Genomic DNA, 20,067 nt, shown 5'->3' with positions numbered 1-20,067 from the left:
AACATTTATTTACCTGAGCCACGTCTTTTCCGTTCACCTTGTCTAACAGTAACTCCCCCAAGCCATGATCACCTTCCACCTCTGGGGGGTGGACAACAAGAGGCCATCTCGCTCATCGGGGTGCCTCACAAGCAGCTGGGTTTCGGGGTCGGTTTCCGCCGTATCCACCAACGGTTGGGCCAAAGGATCCTCCTCGGAACTCACTGATGTAGCGCTTTCTCCACACAAATTCAGCTTTAGCTCAGGGCTAAAACAATGTCCGAAGTTCTCACGGGGGTGGTGAAGGAGTCCATGTTTCCACAATTTCTAAAACACGCACTCTTGGTAAAAGATGGCCTCTTCTGCCCAGCGCTGGGACTTATGGGATGATGGTGCTGCGCTCTGATTGGTAGAGGGGTCACACGCCCCTCTTCGGGGCAGTTCACCCTGTCCCAGAACCTGCCCTATTTTGGTCAAATCTGCTCTCAAGGCAGTCCTATGTGGCCAAAACCCCTCCTCATTGGTAGAAAGTGGTGGGAGGAGGAGTTAGAGGGGTCACACGAATCATTTCCGGATGGGTCACCCTGTTCCTGCTGCTCTGAGCGGCATGGTAAGGGCGGGCGGGGGAGTTGGATAAAGGGTAGGGGATTCTGGGGGGGCAGTTAGGGGACAGGGAGAAAGGGGTGGTTGGATGGGGTGGAGGTTCTGGGGGGTCAGTCAGGGGATGGGGAACGGGGGGGGTTGGATAGGGCGTGGGAGTCCCGAGGGGCTTGTCAGGGGGTGGGGGTGTGGATAGGGGTCATTGCAGTCTGGGGACAGGGAGCAGGGGGGGTTGGATATGGGGTGGAGTCCTGTGGGGGGGTGGTTAGGGGAAGGGGACCCCAGGAGGGGGTGGTCAGGGGACAAGGAGCAGGGAGGGTTGGATGGGTCGGGGGTTCTGAGGAGTGCAGTCAGGGGGCAGGAAGTGGGAGGGGATGGGGGACAGGCTGTTTGGGGAGGCACAGCCTTCTCTACCTGGCCTTCCATACAGTTTCGCACCCCGATGTGGCTCTCAGGCCAAAAAGTTTGCCCACCCCTGGGTTTAATGGTGCACTGATTTAGTATTAAGCTCAAGCCTCCAGAAGTTGGAGCCTAAATTTGTCTTGTATTAAATGTGAATTGTTTGATAGTGTAATGTGGAGCACAAGGGAAACATCTTTGCCTCTCAAAGTATAAGTCGTATGCTCAGGAAAAACCAAGTGCTGGAATATTAGATCAGGCTTGCAAGATACACATGATAAAGTGTTCTAGTTCTGAGAATTGATAAGGTGCAGGTGGCGGGGCGGGGAGGGGCGTGACTGTTAGTTTTCTGCTCTGTTCTTCTAGGGAATTGAGTGTGAGGGGGAAGCCAACTTCTAGTGGTCACTAGAATTCCCTTAAAAAAGGGAAACCGTTCCACGTGAAATATGTTGTCCTTTGTGTGTCAAGTTTTGAGGTCGGGTTCACTTTTATGGATAGCAACTTGGTGTTCAACATTTATCATTTTATTTAGTAAATATTACTGCTTTTAAACTACAAAGAGTTGAAGGATACATTGCCATTTAGCAGTTGAATGTTTTAAATATTAATTGGCTAAGTGGCAATATCATCACTGGAAATTTTGTGCTTGAGTTATTGTGTGTGGTCAGCCACACTTCGATTAAATCTGCCTTTATCATTGCAGCTGGATGCTGTTTTTCCTAACTGTAGCAATAACATTGACTTGGAGATTTGCTAGAAGTCTCAGCAGCTTGCTCAGTATGTTAACTAAGCTTTGCAATGTTTGTGCTTAAATTCTCTGAACTTCCTTCTGTTGGATGAAAGCTCTTCTAACAAACTGTGTGCAGAAGACCTACAGAAAAATGGAGATTCTAATAGCGTCATTAAAGATAGGTTGTCACAAGCTGTATGACATAATGCCAAGCACTTCCTTGATCCAGTATGGAAATTTAACGGGGAGCCAATACCCTTTCAACAGCCAAAGCTTTTTTCAGGAGGTGTTATGAGGTGGTACCAAGTTGAAGGCATGGAATGGCTGAGGGTATGAATCTATATGTTAGCCTATATGTTTATACTCATTTCAACAGAAGATGATATTGCTCATGTTTCAAAGTCTTCCAGATTAAGTATATTGGGGGAACAGTGTTTCTTTTGGGTTTGGCACAAAAGCTGCACAGAGCTGTATTTTTGTTTTAAGGAACTCTTGGTCCATGTTAGCTTTGGCCTTTCCAGCCCTGTGTGGTTGACTGAACCACAGAAATTGCATGCACGTTCCTTTAAAAGAAGGGAATATGTATGGGGGCATTGCCATGTAATGTCCGGGTGGAAATTTTCAAGGAAGACAGCTTAAAGCCACTCTCCTAATAGGAGTAAAAAATGCATGTGGGAGATTGTACTCCATTTCCCCTGTTACAACATATTGATATTTCAGGCAGGATGTTCCTTACCTGACTTCAGATGAGCTCTATCCCAACTGTCAAAATTCAGTGCTTCCATCTTTATTTTGGAATTACAAGTGGCCTGTAAAGGATTTCTAAAACACAAAATTGGGCTCGTGCACCTATTGTTTCTTTATGATGTATAAAAGAAGCGTGGATATTTTAAAAAAAATTTCTTCTTGATTTTTCACTTTAGAAATATCAGGAGTGTCAAGTCTAGTCTTCCCTGTTCTAACTAGAGAATGTCTTGGGGATCTGATGTGTGTTGTGAGCTCTTACAACCTATTTGGAGAGTTGGTATTTTGAATTTTTAACAAAAACTTATTTATATTGGGCATTGGAGTTAAATGTATTAGAAGATTTAAATAGTCTGACTAAAAGTCTTTCCTCTTTCAACTTCTCATGATTACAGGGCTAACTGACCAGTTCCATGTCTGATCTCTCTGAGTGCACCTCTTCAGGTGGTAGGCCTCTTGCCCGTACCTGTCCCAGGGTAGAATCTTGTGCCATTTTCCCACTCTTAGACAGGAACCTGAGTATACCAACTGCTTAACATTCAACAGGTCCAACCCAGCATCAGGCATGTGTTTTCTCCTTATGGGAATTTGTGACCAATGGTATTGACTCAAGAGCCTTCTAAAAGATGTTTTAAAATTCATTTCTCTCTTGAATCTTTGTTCCAATTGCTAAATAAAAGTAGCTATGCACATTCAGTTTCATCTAAATTGTACACTTCATTACATACTGAAAAGGAAAGCCTGACTTGGCAACAAGAACAGAATAGACCCAATTAAGTCTTCTGAATTCATCACAGGGCATACCTACACTACAGATTTCTGCTGGCACCATTATGTTGGTCAAGGGTGTTAAGAAGTGTGCCAGCAAATGGCCCCTACTGTAGCCTCAGGTACACTTGCAAAACTGCGCTTTTTCATGTTATAGCTTATTTCTCTCGGGCTAGGGGGTTGGAATAAGCTTTATGGAAAAAGTGCAGTTTTGCTGGTATAAGTTATGACTGCACTAGGAGCACACTTTGTCTGTATAGTATACTGGTATATCTATACTACCAAAGCACTCCTAGTGTAGATGTGGCCATAGTGTCTTTCCAGGTAGACAAGATCTAACTTTCTAATGTTTAAAAAACAAACAAACACAAACCCCTCTCCCAGTTTTTCTTTAAATGGCCTTTTATCCACCAAAGAAGCTTAAAAGGATACAAGCGCAAGTTTTTTCCTCTGATTGTTTTTGGCTCAAACTTAAAGGTAACAATGTGCTGATTTTAGAAAGCAGATGATAAAGGCTAGTTGGCTAAAATATCAGTGTAACTATGTAAGGTGATTCCTACTTCTGTGCAGAAGCATGACAGTACAATTATGCAGCTGTTTTTTTGTTAGCTATGTCTCTGTATTTGTTTAACTTGTAAAGCATATTTATTCATGGAGCAAGCGATAACTTTTAAAATTTATTTTTATATTGAACACTAAAGTGTCTGAATATGAAATACTGTATCTATATTCTGCTTTGATTATTCAAAAATGACCTAACAGAATTTTTACCAAACTTTAGTAAAAAAAAATTACCTTTTAGTTTAGAAACAAGCATGAAAAATGATAGCAGAAAATTTTCAGTGAAGTTACTGTATCAGGGATAAGCTTTCAGTTAAGGGCATGCAGATACCTGATATGTGTCCAAGTTCTTGCACTTTCACAAGGCCAGTTGGCCACCTAACTGGCCACATGTATGCGTAAATATTTGACTGGCACATGCACGTAGATCCTTTATATTTAAGTTAGGCAAGTAGAAATTTTATTCATCTAACTCTGAAAATATGCATATGGGAAAAGATTGATAGCAGGAGGCAAATGGTGAATGCAGTCAGGTGTTTATATTCACCTGGATGCCTAGTGCTTATTAGGCATGTGTATCTTTCTGTGTATGCAGATGCTTTGGGAAAATGGCATTAATGGCATTTTGGCTGATGAAATGGGACTGGGAAAGACAATCCAATGTATTGCTACAATAGCACTGATGGTAGAAAGAGGAGTCCCTGGACCATTCTTAGTATGTGGTCCCTTGTCTACTCTTCCTAACTGGATGTCCGAGTTCAAGAGATTCACTCCAGAGGTAAAAAGTATTTTCTTTTTAGTGTTTAGAAGAGCAAATTATTTCATTCTCATAACTGTTTTGGTTTGGAACTTGTTCTATATGTATTGTAACCACAGTGGTAGTTCTTAGTGTGATTACTTTAAAATGTGTGGGTTCTTGATTGCTACTTATTAATGGAAGTATAAAAACTCCTTTTAGATTCCCATAATGCTGTACCATGGAGCCCAGCAGGAATGTCATAAATTGGTTCAAAAAATTCACAGGCGAGAAGGTTCACTGCAAATTCATCCTGTGGTCATTACTTCGTTTGAAATAGCCATGAGAGACAGAAATGTCTTGCAGGTACACAAGTGCACCCTGCCAGGTGGATTGCCTCATTATCTCTAATATATCTTAAACAGTGTTTTCTAGTGCAGTAGGAACTTCAAACATTCTATCTGCCTGGTGGCAGTGTCACACTGTAACAGTTATAGCTGCTTTTATCAGTTTCCAAGTGCACTGTTCCCTCAGTGTCTAGAGCCCTGGATTGGCATATTTAGTAACTTTATGAAAAAAGTAGAATGCACTACCTAAAAGGGGTTGTGGACAATGGTAGGGAAATTAAGAAGGCAAGCATAATCCATAGCCTGATGCAAACTTGTCCTAAGTGATCTCTCGACAGATGGACAAAAATTGGTTGTTTAAAGGGGAGGTGATTGTGACGGGTTCCCCCGGGGTGCCACCTGGAACTGGGGTACCACTGAGCTCTCTGACATACCAGCCTGGGCTCCCTCTCTCACTGTGCTGCTGTGATAAGCTGCAGACCCACTCCCAGTCCTATACTTCCACCAGCATTCACACATGTAGGGACACATCCAACTGCAGTTACATACAGGCTTTATGACCAGCCACTTCATGAAGCACCAGTAGAAAGTCTGCAGCCAAAGTAACTCTCAACTCCCCAGGCACACACCCCTTCTGGAGCATAAACCCAAAATTATACCATCTTGCACTGCACAGGGATTTGTACAGTATAAGCTCATAGAGTGTTCCCTTCCCGCCCCTCCCCTTTCCTCTCCCCCCCATGTGGAGAGGAATACGCAAAAGCCTTTGCCCCTTGAACTACGATTTCCCATGCATTTCACTCAAACTCTCTAGTTTAGATAAAGCAAAAACAAGTTTATTAACCACAAAAGATAGATTTTTAAGTGATTATAAGGGACAGGAAACAAATCAGAGCAGATTACCTAGCAAATAAACAAAACACAAACTAAGCTTAATATACTAGATAGATTGGATATGAATTAGCAGTTTCTCATTCTGAGAGATGACACAAGCAGGCTTGCAGATTCTTAAGGAACAAGCTGCTCTTGCTTTACAGCTTGAAATCCCCAGGTCTTTCATACACGACAAGAAATCCTTTTAGCCTGAGTCGAGCACTTCCCCCAGTTCAGTCTTTGTTCCTCAGGTGTTTCCAGGAGCTGTCTTGTGTGGGGAGTGAAGAAAACAGATGTCACTCCTTATATAACTTTAGCATATGGTGGGAACCCTTTGTTCCAAACCTCAGCTTGTGGAAAAGCACTGGCATCCCAAGATGGAGTCCAGAGTCATGTGGCCTGGACACAGGCCCTTGCATACCTTACTGAGGGCTTGTCTGCACTGCAACATTGTCAACAAAACTTTTTTCTTTCACAGGTACTTTAAAAAAAAAACCCACCCCCACCCCCTGCACAAAAGACACAAGTTTTGCCGATGCAAGTGGCAGTGTGAACACGGCTTTGTTAGCAGGAGTGCTCTCCTGCTGACAAAGCTAACGCCGCTCGCGAGGCTGGACAGAGAGCATTTACAAACACTGACTTTTAGAAACAAGACTGTGTAGTGTAGACACACTCTGAGTCGTAGCAGCCATTAATTACAGGCTGCGTGGAACCTTCACAGGAAGATTAAGTTCTTCCAGGGTCCATTGTCTTTGTTGATGGGCCATTGGCACTGTCTGGCTTCATTGTTGTACCTGAAAGGCTGGCTGTGGGTGTTTTCCAGAGTAAGCCCATTTGAAATACAGATCCCTAGTCAGTATTCATAACTTCAGATACAAAAATGTTACATGCATACAAATGGGATAATTATATTTGTCAAATCATAACATTTTCAATGACACCCCACATGACTTATCTTGTACAAAGCACATCATAATTATGCCATAATCATATTATAGTAATATTACTATGAAGAATATGGGGTGCAGTGTCACAGTGGGTTTTGGAGTAGAATTTGTATTCAGTACAGTACATTGGAGTGGTCACTTAAGACAGGAGGTTGCTTAACAATGGTCATCTCTTTCGCTGTAGAGTCAAAGGAGGAGCATTCCTGATGCAGCACGGTTTTTGATATCCAACGTAATAACATTTCAGTTCTACATCAGCTTGTGCACTCCTGAATAATATAAACTATAAAACATTACATAAACTACATTTAAAAACATTAAGGTTGCAAAGTCAACAGTTAGGAAGTGCCAGAATTAAGGTTGCCCGTTGCTCAAGCATGGTCTTCACTGAGTATGTACGAACTGAGACTTTTCCATAGCTTATAACATGGCCAAATTTGGGGTGGGTTTTTATGAATATTTAGAAAGGCACTTCCCTGACACACAGGTCAGTCCTTGCTGATTTTAACTCCCTGCTCCACTGGAGCCCAGATAAAGTCACATGAATTTAAGATATTTTTGTTAGCCTTGTTCTTGGAAACAACTTGGGCTGTTGTGGGTGAAATTTTCCCTCCTCTTCCCCGCCCCAATCTCCTCCCCTCACCCCCCCCCAAAAAAAAAAACCCAAAACGTCCAGCCTGAGGTAGATTCCAGGCATGGGAAATTTTTGCCTAAACAGTTGAAGTTAGGCAAAGTTATAAGCAAATGACAATAGGGTCTTATAATGGGAAGTGTTGGGCAGCCATAATAGGCAGTTCTACTAGTCCTGTCTGTAATATGTATTTTGATGTGGCAAAGATCACATTTCTTGAAATGGTAGGTGACTTCTTTTCTTTCTGTAGCATTGCTTCTGGAAGTATCTGATAGTGGATGAAGGACATAGGATTAAGAACATGAACTGCCGTCTTATCAGGGAATTAAAATGGTTTAATGCTGACAATAAACTTCTGTTAACTGGTACTCCCTTGCAAAACAACTTGGCAGAACTCTGGTCACTACTTAACTTCCTGCTGCCAGATGTATTTGATGACTTAAAAAGGTAGGCCATGGTCTATTGGCCCAGACTGTTTGTGTGTGTTCTGCATGAGCTGCTCAGAACTAATGCCCTGCATCATTACAACTATCCGTCTGTTCATCTGAGTTGGATAAATTGATAAGTTATCACACAATGATTGAATTCATCTTTGATCAGTGATGGAGGGGCTTGAATGGTTTCTCCTTTCCTCCGGTGACTTTTTATTTTTCATTTCTGAAGTTGCTTCTACAAAGAGGGAAACAATTTTCATATCTCAGCCAGTGAGCAAAAATTAAAACCCTCTGAGCCAACCAGGAAGCATTAAGTTTTCCTTCTTGACTACCTGTCACATCGCAGTGCCAAAAAAACAACTTTGAATTCAGTGCTAAGCTGGAAAGAGATGGCAAAGGTCTAGTTCTACAGCAGAAATAATGTTATTTTGTATAACAAATTGCACTGTACTTTCCAACTAACATTTCTATTTGTTATAATTCAGTTTACAATTGTCTGGCCTTAGATAAAAGGAAATGCATGTTTTAATTCTACCCGATGTACATCTTTCATACATAAGATGCTTTAGAAACTTCTTTGGAGTTTGACACACATTCAAATAACAACTAATAATGCATATGAAATAACTTGAATTTGTTTTGTCTCTGTCTCTAGCTTTGAGTCCTGGTTTGACATTACAAGCATTACAGAAATTGCTGAAGACATTGTTGCTAAGGAAAGGGAGCAGAACATCTTACACATGTTGCACCAGGTCTGGGATCTTGATGGTTTTGCTGTTCTTGTTTTAAAGTGTTATTGCACCTTTAATCCTGAGCATATTATTAGAACAGATTTCTTCTTTGGAGTTGATCATAACACAACTTAGCAGGTCTGGTGTTGTATCTTTGGCATTGTTGGCACTTCCTGCATTTATTTTGTATTGGACCTTCTCAACATTAGAAGATTAGAAGAATGGCATAAGTCTTTGATGATTTTTTTTTTTTTGGTTTTGGTTTTGGTTTTGGAATGAAACTGAGAATTCTGAAGACTAAAGCTAACTGTAACTTTTGTATCTGCACTTTTTTAGCACTTGATGTTTCATTAGCATTAAGTTGAGTTGTGTGTGTCATTGTAAATAACTTCAACAGTTTGTCTTTTATGGAATGCGACTCAAACATATTTCTATCTCAAATCATTTTGTTGGCAGTGGCATAGCTTTGTGGGCAGGGATCTCTTCTTACTTTCCAAGTTTGTAATGGGGTTTTATTCCCCTATTCAAAGGCAAAACCAAACTATTGTTAGGTGGTCACTATTTTTTTTTTTAAGTCAACACTTGCCAACAGTCACCACTGTTTTCCTATTCTAGCTCTACGGAAAAACTTGTCTCCTAGATATGCTATGAGCTGTAGCTCGCGAAAGCTTATGCTCAAATAAATTTGTTAGTCTCTAAGGTGCCACAAGTACTCCTTTTCTTTTTGTTGACAAATGCTGACTCTTCACTGACAACCCCTATAATCCAGTAAGGGCACTACTTCATTGTTGTATCAGGATCACATAAATGTTTAAGTCCATAGAGATCCTAGGGAATGTAACTTTCAAAATATTTTTTAAATAGCCACTTTTCAAAACTATGGCATGTACACAATAACTGCATTAACATTATAAGGATTTCTCAGTATTTTAGTATGAACCCCTCAGCCCCAATCCAGAACACACACCCCATCCCAAACCCTAACCTGCTGAAAGTGAATGAGGGTGGGGGAGTGGAGTGGAGTGGGCAGGGCCTTGGGCAAGGGGCGAGGTAGATCCTGGGTTGCCCTTAAATTCAAAAAGTGATCTTGAGCATAAAAAGGTTGGAGACCACTGCACTAGAGAGCTTGGCCCCACATGTTTAATGGTTGTGATATGTATTTGTTTACATTTTAGATTTTGACGCCTTTCTTATTGAGAAGACTGAAATTTGATGTAGCTCTGGAGGTTCTTCCTAATCAAGAAGATGTGGTGTATGCACCACTGGCAAAGAAACAAGAAACCTTCTATTCTGCTATTGTAAATCGGACCATTAAAAAGCTGCTCAGAAACAATGAGGTACCTACTGCTGTGGACTTCAGAAATGTATAAAAACAATTATGGTTCACAAATGAAAATACCATAGCATTGGTTACACTAGTAGTGACTTCTAAAACACTTTTTTTTTTACCAGTTTCATTTTGTGTACAGATGCATAGCTCGTTGGTTATATTAGAATTCTATACATTGAAGTTGAATAGAAACATTCTACTTTATCAATTTTGGTGTCATTTTTTTTGTTACAGGTCTCTAAAATATTTTCCTGATTTGAGATTTTGGACTTTTGTCTATTATTTCATTGCCTCTCAGCTCAAAATTGGCTTATTACCCTGTCAAAGTTTCCATATACTTAAGTCTTTTTAAACTTCAGCACTGACTATTATTGAAGAAAATAATAAAATTGAGTAAAAGCTTTTTGTTGTGAATAGTTCTAATCCTTCTGCCACTTATTTCAATTGGAATTTATTGCTGTTGACATCAGTGGGAATAGAATTTAGAGCATGTTGCTCCTTGGCTAGTTTTAGCCTAGAAAGGACATAATGGTATTTCTGTAGTTCACAGCTAAGAGACCTTCCTCTTGCTCAAGTGACAGTTAAGGTTGTTGTGATAGTCCACAAGAGCAGTGAGTCCCCGTGCACCTCTTAGAAAATGAGGCTTTCTGTATCTAAAGTTTCAGAGTAGCAGCCGTGTTAGTCTGTATTCGCAAAAAGAAAAGGAGTACTTGTGGCACCTTAGAGACTAACAAATTTATTAGAGCATAAGCTTTCGTGAGCTACAGCTCACTTCATCGGATGCATTTGGTGGAAAAAACAGAGGAGAGTATCTAAAGTTGTGTACTGAGAATTGAAGCCACTTTTAAAAAAAAATTAGAATTTAAGTTTAGTTAAGTAGTAAACAGCTGAACATCTTCAGTAATCATACTTCGGTTATTGTCACAACATAACTTTTAGGTAGAACAAGAGGGTGACCTTCTATAGTTATTTTCTTATCAAATGCAGAGCTTGCCAAGCCAATTTGTGGCAGCCTCCTCTACGAAGTGTAGAGCCCTCAGACCTCCATCAAATCTTGTCAGAGGGCAATCCTCAATAATGTGTGACATTGTCTCTTTGGCCATAACTGGATGTGCCCCAGGTGTGCAGGCTGGCTGCACATTGATCCTGGCCCGCTTGAAAAGGACCCTGACTGGCATGATAAATCAAAGCCAAGTACACACATGGTAGGGTCAGTTATAAGAGCCTGGTTCTTCTTTAAGTCCATTCCATATTAGGTGTGTGAGCTCGTCACATGCACCGGTGCCAGAAATTTTTCCCTCAGCAATATCTGTAGGGGACTGGCTCTGGTGCCCCCTGGAGTGGTGCGCACATGCTGCAGTATAAGGGGCACCTCCGGTTCTCCCCACCCTGAGTTCCTTCTTGCCACCAGTGACGGTGCTGGGGCATCTGCTGCTTTGACTAGCATTGTTTTGTTCTCCGTTCTTGAGAAATTTACAAACCCTGTAATATCGTAGAATATCAGGGTTGGAAGGGACCTCAGGAGGTCATCTAGTCCAACCCCCTGCTCAAAGCAGGACCTAATCCGCAGCTAAATCATCCCAGCCACGGCTTTGTCAAGCCTGACCTTAAAAAACTCTAAGGAAGGAGATTCCACCACCTCCCTAGGAAATGCATTCCAGTGTTTCACCACCCTCCTAGTGAAAAAGTTTTTCCTAATATCCAACCTAAACCTCCCCCATTGCAATTTGAGACCATTACTCCTTGTTCTGTCATCTGCTACCACTGAGAACAGTCTAGATCCATCCTCTTTGGAACCCCCTTTCAGGTAGTTGAAAGCAGCTATCAAATCCCCCCTCATTCTTCTCTTCCTCAGACTAAACAATCCCAGTTCTCCCAGCCTCTTCTCATAAGTCATGTGCTCCAGCCCCCTCATCATTTTTGTTGCCCTCCACTGGACTCTTTCCAATTTATCCACATCCTTCTTGTAGGTTGGGGCCCAAAACTGGACACAGTACTCCAGATGAGGCCTCCCCAATGCCGAATAAAGGGGAATGCTCACGTCCCTCAATCTGCTGGCAATGCTCCTACTTACACAGCCCAAAAAGCCGTTAGTCTTCTCGTCCACTGTAACCCCTAGGTCTTTTTCTGCAGAGCTTCTGCCTAGTCATTCAGTCCCTAGTCTGTAGCGGTGCATGGGATTCTTCCATCCTAAGTGCAGGACTCTGCACTTGTCCTTGTTGAATCTCATCCGATTTCTTTTGGCCCAATCCTCTAATTTGTCTAGGTCCCTCTGTATCCTATCCCTATCCTCCAGCGTATCATAGAATCATAGAATCATAGAATATCAGGGTTGGAAGGGACCCCAGAAGGTCATCTAGTCCAACCCCCTGCTCAAAGCAGGACCAAGTCCCAGTTAAATCATCCCAGCTAGGGCTTTGTCAAGCCTGACCTTAAAAACCTCTAAGGAAGGAGATTCTACCACCTCCCTAGGTAACGCATTCCAGTGTTTCACCACCCTCTTAGTGAAAAAGTTTTTCCTAATATCCAATCTAAACCTCCCCCATTGCAACTTGAGACCATTACTCCTCGTTCTGTCATCTGCTACCATTGAGAACAGTCTAGAGCCATCCTCTTTGAAACCCCCTTTCAGGTAGTTGAAAGCAGCTATCAAATCCCCCCTCATTCTTCTCTTCTGCAGACTAAACAATCCCAGCTCCCTCAGCCTCTCCTCATAAGTCATGTGCTCTAGACCCCTAATCATTTTCGTTGCCCTTCGTTGTACTCTTTCCAATTTATCCACATCCTTCCTGTAGTGTGGGGCCCAAAACTGGACACAGTACTCCAGATGAGGCCTCACCAGTGTCGAATAGAGGGGAACGATCACGTCCCTCGATCTGCTCGCTATGCCCCTACTTATACAACCCAAAATGCCATTGGCCTTCTTGGCAACAAGGGCACACTGCTGACTCATATCCAGCTTCTCGTCCACTGTCACCCCTAGGTCCTTTTCCGCAGAACTGCTGCCGAGCCATTCGGTCCCTAGTCTGTAGCGGTGCATTGGATTCTTCCATCCTAAGTGCAGGACCCTGCATTTATCCTTATTGAACCTCATTAGATTTCTTTTGGCCCAATCCTCCAATTTGTCTAGGTCCTTCTGTATCCTATCCCTCCCCTCCAGCGTATCTACCACTCCTCCCAGTTTAGTATCATCCGCAAATTTGCTGAGAGTGCAATCCACACCATCCTCCAGATCATTTATGAAGATATTGAACAAAAATATCCTACCACTCCTCCCAGTTTAGCGTCATCTGTAAACTTGCTGAGGGTGCAGGACCGACCCTTGGGGCACTCTGCTTGATACCGCTGCCAACTAGACATGGAGCCATTGATCACTATGCGTTGAGCCCGACTATCTAGCCAGCTTTCTGTCCACCTTATAGTCCATTCATCCAGCCCATACGTCTTTAACTTGCTGGCAAGAATACTGTGGGAATATAGTTGTATATAGTTAGTAGTCAAATTAGTTACCCTTAGTAGTAGTTCTTGAAGTCTTCTTTAATCCCAAATGGGACTCAGCCTGGGGATGGGGCACGCTTTAAGCCCTGCGATCGTTGCAAACAGTGTATGCCCACCAGTGATCCCAATCGTAGCTGCCTAAGGTGCTTGGGTGAAGGGCACATAAGTAACAAGTGTCATATTTGTAAGTCCTTCAAACCCAGGATGAAAAAGGAGCAGGACAACCGCCTTAAAGTGCTCCTGATGGAGTCAGCACTCACTCCGGCACCGGAGCAATGGTCCAACTTGGCACCAAGCACCAGGGTGTTGGTGCACAGTGCTCTGCCTGCACTACCACGAGCCAGTTCCGATTCCCCCTCCATGGATCATAGAATATCAGGGTTGGAAAGGACCTCAGGAGGTCATCTAATCCAACCTCCAATTTTTGCCCCAGATCCCTAAATGCCCCTCAAGGATTGAACTCGCAACCCTGGGTTTAGCAGGCCAATGCTCAAACCACTGAGCTATCCCTCCCCCTAGGCAAGAAGCTGAAGAAGACAGTGAGGGGAAGATCTCCTGCTTCCCACAAGGGAAAGGAGAGGGCTGGGGGCAAGCCAAGACCCACGCCAGCAGCTCAACACTTCCTTCAGGAAATTGGGCCCCAGCTCAAGTCGAGCGGTGCAACCCATCCCATACCTTGTCTGCAACTCCGGATAGCAGTGGAGGCCTCTGTCAGCTTCAGGTGCCATTGACACCTGAAGCCCTACAGCTACCTCAGGAGATCCTGACGCTTCTGGTGCTGCCCATTCCGGCAGTACCCTGGTATCAGGGTAAACCCGCCTTGGGACCTCTGCATATGTTCCTGCCTCAGTGGCACCATTCCCCATTGCAAGGGACACGCCGCCACCATTTGCCTACTGAAAGCCTTCACGCCTCAGAGATAGAGAAGCAGGCTCAACGGAGCCCTTTTCCTGTCTCCCGACTTTGGGCACTGACAGCAGGATTCGAAGCATACCTCACCAGTAGCCTGGCAGAGACCCACCAAGGCATGTGCCCCCTAGCAGGAGCACCAAGACCAACCCCTCACATCTCCAAGGGCTCGGTACAGATCACTGACTGATCAGGGGACTGAGCCAGCAATCACTAGCCCATCATCATCTGTCTCCAAGATGGAGATTGCTGTATTTGGGAGATCCTCCTGGCAATCGGCTTGTGGTCCCACTTAACGTCCCGGTACCAGTTGAGTCGCTTCAGGCATAGATTGCCGGATTTCCGACACTGATCTGCTGAACGCAGTAGGTCTCCAACGCTCCTACCAAGACATTCGTCTCACTCAGACAGGTCTACCTTGAGGCGCAGTGACTAACATCAGTCAGACAAGAGCCGCTGCCCCGTCTTATCTTGGTCTCCTGGTACCGACTGCTCTGGTTATAGCTCCAGCATGGAGCAGGGTCCCCTGACTGCAGGACTAGCTCTGGTGCCATCTACATCATCTGCACCGAAATCCATCCTGTGGCCCCAAGCACAGTGGCCAGTGCCATGTTATCCATGGAACCCTTGGGGGTCACCCAGGCTGCCCACTCAATACCGGGACCTCTCTCCAGTGCTTGAGGCTTCGCGGGGAGAAAGACCCCACAGGTCTAGGAGGACCTAGGGGAGCAAGCTGCTGGACCACCAATGGGCATTGAGGATCCTGCGGCACCGGCATCATCCTTGTCACCAGACGAGGCAATCACGGGGCCCTCTCACCCAGTTTCTCAGGATGATGCTAAGACACACCAGAAACTATTCAAGAGAGTCACATCTAACCAGGGGCTTCAGGCAGAGGAATTGGAGGAGCCTTCAGACTCCCTGTTTGACATCCTCTGCTTCTCCTATGGTGGCTTTACCCCATAAAGGGTAAAGGGGATATCTAAGATTACTAATGCCCTGTGGCAGTCTCCATCCCTCCCATCTCCAAAAGGGCAAGCGCAAGTACTTTGTGCCAGCTAAGGGACATGAGTACTTATTCCCACCCGGCCCTCAATTCCCTTGTGGTTGAGGCAGTTAACCACAGGGAAAAGCAAGGACAACAATGACTCAAGGATACTGGATCTCTTTGAACGTAAAGTTTATTCATCTTCCAGTCTTCAGTTAAGAGTGGCCAAACACCAGGCTCTCCTTGGCCAATATGACTTTAACATGTAGCAAGTCATGGTCAAGTTCGAATGTTTGCTTCCTGAGGGGTCCAGGAAGGAATTCCAAGCGGTTATTGACGAAGGTATGACCGCGGCCAGGGCGGCCCTCCAGGCAGCGTCAGATGCAGCGGATTCTGCTGCTCACACCATGGCTCCGCCATCTCCATGTGGCAAGCCTCCTGGTTGCTCCTCTCTAGCTTGTCTGCCAAGGCTCAGCAGTCGATGCAGGACCTTCCCTTCAGCAGCCGGGCCCTATTGGCAAAGCAAACAGACAGCAAGCTGCATGGTTTAAAGGACTACCATACCACCCTGAAAACTCTGGGCCTTTACGTCCCAGGCCTGGCACATAAGCAGTTCAAACCACAACAGCCTCAGGGCCAGGGAGTCAGCCTCAGTAGGACCTGCCTCACAAGAAAGCCCAGGGCTACGAATGTCATCCGAGCCACCCGCTTCCACCCTCTGTGCAGTCGAGCTCAATCTGAAACAAGCAGGGGGCAAACTGATCATTTTGAGGTGCACCCAAAGGTGAACTACCAGACTATTCCTTGGATCCATCTTCCCCAGTTTTTTCCAACCGCCTTTCCTTTTTCCTTCCTGCATGGACTGCTATAACTTCAGATTGCTAGGTCCTCAACACTGGCACAGGGTTATACCCTCCAGTTTCTTTCTGCCCCCCTTTTTTACCCCTCCTTCCCTGTCCCTCTTCAGAGACCCGTATGAGAGTCTCCTCGCGCAGGAGGTAAAAGGGTTATTGCAGCTGGATGTGGTAGAGGAGATTCCTCTCGAGTACCAGAACAAGGAGTTCTATTCCCGGTACTTTTTAATCCAAAAGGCCAAGGGCGGTCTACGGCCCATTCTAGACCTGCGAGACCTCAAGAAGTACCTAAAGAAGCTGAGGTTCCATATTGTCTCCCTGGCCTCTATCATCCCTTCCCTGGATCTGAGAGACTAGTATGCCGCCTTCAACTTGAAGGACACGTACTTCCACATAGCGATCTTTCAAGGACACAGATGCTTCCTCCGATTTATGGTGGGGACCTGACCAGTACCAGTTTTCAGTCCTCCCGTTTGGCCTGGCAACAGCACCGAGGGTGTTTACCAAGTGCATATCGGTGGTGGATGCTTACCTCAGGCATCCCAGATCTACCTGTACCTTGACGACTGGCTAGTGAAAGGCAGCTCCAGGTCTCAGGTCCAAAAGGATGTTGCAGTGCTGCAAGCTACGTCCCTCTCCCTGGGCCTACTGGTGAATGACAAAAAGTCTATGGTAGTTCCGGTGCAGAGGATAGAATTCATCGGAGCGGTGCTTGACTTGACCTGTGCCAGAGCATTTCTGCCACTAGAAAGGTTCCAGACATTGGCAGACCTCATCGCGGAAGTCTCCACATCCCCCCTGACTATGGCCAGGGTTTGCCCGCATCTTGGGGTCCACATGGCTGGCAACGGTCTATTCCCAGTCCAGGGATCACCTGGAAAAGATCATTTCCAACCCCAAACAATCTTACCTAGCTGTGATGGTGGATCAATCACAGGACAGTCCTAGAGGGAGTTCCATTCGACACTCCCACCCCCACTCCATCGAGTTAGTTTTTGACACCTTGGCTGAGGTGCGCACCTCAGCAATCTCCACACCCAGGGTATGTGGTCCCAAGAAGAGAGGATGTGTCACATAAACATCAAAGAACTCAGAGTGGTCCACTTGGCATGCAGATTGTTCCTACCTCACCTGTCGGGCAAGGTGGTGAGAGTCCTGACAGACAACACAGCCTCGATTTTCAACATCAACAGGCAAGGGGGAGCGCTCTTGGCTCTCAGCCAAGAGGCAATCCATCTCTAGGACTTCTGCATCAGCCATAAAATCCACTTGGAAGCATGTCACCTCCCTGGTGTCAAGGACACGCTAGTGGATCACCTCAGCAGAGACTTCCTCTCTCACTACGAGTGGTCATTCCACCCAGAGGTAGCTTGCATGATTTTCCAGTGGTGGGGAACTCCCCAAGTGGGCCTGTTTGCCACCAGGCAAAACCGGGAATGTCATCGGTTTTGTTCTCAGCAAGGTCTGGGCAAGGAGTCCCTCTCTGATGCCTTCCTCCTGTCCTGGTCAGGGGAGCCTGATGTATGCATTCCCTCCGATTCCACTCATCAGCAAGGTCCTGGCAAAGATAAAGAGAGACAAGGCACAGGTTATCATGATCTCCCCAGCATGGTGTCACCAGCAATGGTTCGGCACCCTCATGAACCTGGCAGCAGCCCCTCCTTGGCCCCTGCTTAATCAGCTGGACTTGCTGTCAAAAAACCACGGTCGGCTATTATACCCCAACCTCATTTCCCTCCAACTCTCGGCGTGGATGCTGCGTGGCTGAACCCAGAGGAGCAGACCTGCTTGGATGAGATCCAACAGGTCCTCCTGGGGTGTATGAAGCCCTCAACCAGACTAAGTTACTTGGCCAAATGGACGAGATTTTCCCGCTGGGCGTCGGAGTGTGTCATCTCTCCCTCGCATTCTTCCGTACAGTCTATTTTAGACTACCTGCTTCATCTGAGGAACCAGGGCCTGGCACACTCTTCCATTAGAGTACATCTCGCAGCCATCTCTGCTTTTCACCCACTGATCTAGGACCAGATGGTGTTTCCTCATGACATCATGGTCAGATGCTTGAGAGGCCTCGAGAGACTGTTCCCGCAGGTACAGACCCCTGTCCCACAGTGGGATTTTGGTTCTTTGAGCTTCTGGGCTCCTGCTCCCTTTCCCACCTGTCATGGAAGGTCACTTTCCTGGTGGCGGTGACATCGGCGAGACGAGTCTCTGAGATTAAAGCCTTGGCCTCAGAACTGCCGTACATGGTCTTCTTCAAAGACAGGGTTCAGCTGCGGCCCCACCCAGCCTTCCTGCTGAAGGTGGTATCCATCTTTCATATGAACCAGAACATCTTCCCCCCTGGTGTTCTGTCCCAACCGGCATAAGACTAGTGAAGGGAGGTGTCTTCACATGCTGGACGTCCGTTGGGCCTTGGCTTTTTACCTACAGCATACCAACCCTTTCCGTAAATTAACACAGTTCTTCATCACCACTGTGGATAGGATGAAAGGCTTTCCAGTGTCCTTGCAGAGGATTTCCAACTGGATCACCTCTTGCATACGGACATGTTACGAACTGGTGGGGGGTCCCGCCAATCATCAGAGCCCACTTGACTAGAGCTCAGGCATCCTTGGCAGCCTTCCTAGTGCACATCCCTATCCCCAGGACATCTGTAGAGCCGTGATTGGTCATCTGTCCACACATTCACAGCACATGCTGCGTTTGGCAGAGTTGTGTGGCAATCTATTAACTCCTACCCATCTCCATTGGTACTGCTTGGGAGACACCTAATATGGAATGGACATGAGCAACATATCTCAAAGAACAGCAGTTACAGAAAAAGGTAACTATCTTTTTCTGATGTCAGCTGCAGACCAGTCTTCACTACATCAATGTCACAGAGAAATTTGGGCAGTATAAAATATTTTTCCAATAATGTACCTTCAATAATAAATATTGGGAAATGTATACTGTTAGTGAAGAGACTCTTTAAGCAGTAGATATATTGAGAATCACTGGGACACCAAGGGGTTGGGTCACATCTGGCTGCCCTCTCCCCTTCCCCCCCCACAATGATACATGAGAAAAGTTTGCTGACTGTCATAATTTGTATCACTTGCTACAGGAAGAAGCAGTCGAGTTGAGTTCTATAGGACAACCAAAGCGTCGGAGTTGAAAAGCGGTTGTTTACTGTGAACTAGATGGTGATACACCTGATGAGCTGGAAAAACTGATCAGCAAAATGCAAGAAGAAGTAGAAAAAGAGAGGTGTATATCTCAAAGAAAAAAATCCCTGTTTTAAAAATATCTTTAACTTAGAAGATCCCTTTAAATACACTATGAAATATTACATAAAATTGAAACTAAATTTTGAATCAAGATAAATGAAAAGCTGCATTATCCTTTTTCTAATTCTGAAAATCCAGTAGTTCACAGTATGTCTTCCAGACATTTGTTAGGTTGTACTGTACTTAAAATGCATTGACATTTTGCTGTACTAATAACATTATCTGTCTTTGCAAGGCCAGTGATAGAAATGACCATTCCTACGGATTCAGAAATCAACCTTAAACTGCAGAATATTATGATGTTACAGAGGAAATGTTGTAACCATCCATATCTCATTGAATATCCACTGGACCCTGCCACACAGCAATTTAAGGTACATATCCTGAAGCATTCAAAGCAGTGTTTTTTCAAAATTACTGTAGGTAATGTAATGCCGGTGAACAACTTTAGACTTGTATAGTATGTTTCTCCACAAAACCCTACCCAATGTGATTCAGTCTTGTTTTGAAATTTCCTACAGCAGATATGAGAGAGAGTAAGTTCAGTGTCTGTTCCCAGCCAGTGGCAGGGGGCAGGCAGTGCCTGTGGGTGAGAGCTGCGCGGAGCTGCTTGCGTGCCTCCGCTTAGGAGCCAGACGTGCTGCTGGCTGCTTCCGGGGTATAACAGAGTCAGCAGTGCCAGGACAGGCGGGAAGCCTGCCTCTGCACCCTGGCTATGCCACTGACCAGAGCCGCC

At 45.1% G+C, this 20,067-nt stretch overlaps 1 protein-coding gene and 2 long non-coding RNA genes across 5 annotated transcripts in view; 1 reads left to right on the top strand and 2 right to left on the bottom strand.

Annotated features, from left to right (window-relative positions):
* Positions 1-1,774: 1,774 nt before the first annotated feature.
* HELLS (helicase, lymphoid specific) lies at positions 1,775-20,042 on the top strand. The gene is given in 8 exon segments (XM_038410595.2): positions 1,775-2,038; positions 4,377-4,559; positions 4,740-4,883; positions 7,566-7,762; positions 8,405-8,501; positions 9,656-9,817; positions 19,169-19,311; positions 19,567-20,042. Coding segments are annotated over 8 exon segments (1,191 nt in total). The 5' UTR covers positions 1,775-1,999; the 3' UTR covers positions 19,793-20,042.
* The window catches only part of LOC119858983, a 51,460-nt gene continuing 36,986 nt past the window's right edge, over positions 5,594-20,067 (bottom strand). For 2 of the 3 annotated variants that reach the window (XR_006282610.1, XR_006282612.1), the window contains exon 9: positions 5,594-6,005. This is a non-coding gene — a long non-coding RNA (uncharacterized LOC119858983). Of the gene's footprint in view, positions 6,006-6,651; positions 6,954-20,067 lie in introns of those variants that run through there. The other variant, XR_006282611.1, reaches the window with a different exon arrangement.
* On the bottom strand, positions 15,385-18,442 carry LOC122460958. The gene is made up of 2 exons (XR_006282609.1): positions 16,592-18,442; positions 15,385-15,716 (listed from the first exon to the last, which is right to left on the bottom strand). It is a non-coding gene; the product is annotated as an uncharacterized LOC122460958 (long non-coding RNA).

The sequence above is a fragment of the Dermochelys coriacea genome, chromosome 7 (assembly GCF_009764565.3).
Source record: "Dermochelys coriacea isolate rDerCor1 chromosome 7, rDerCor1.pri.v4, whole genome shotgun sequence".
In the NCBI taxonomy this organism is placed as follows: Eukaryota; Metazoa; Chordata; order Testudines; family Dermochelyidae; genus Dermochelys; species Dermochelys coriacea.
Note: the sequence above shows the minus strand (reverse complement) of the source record. Positions and strands in the feature narration are given on the sequence as shown.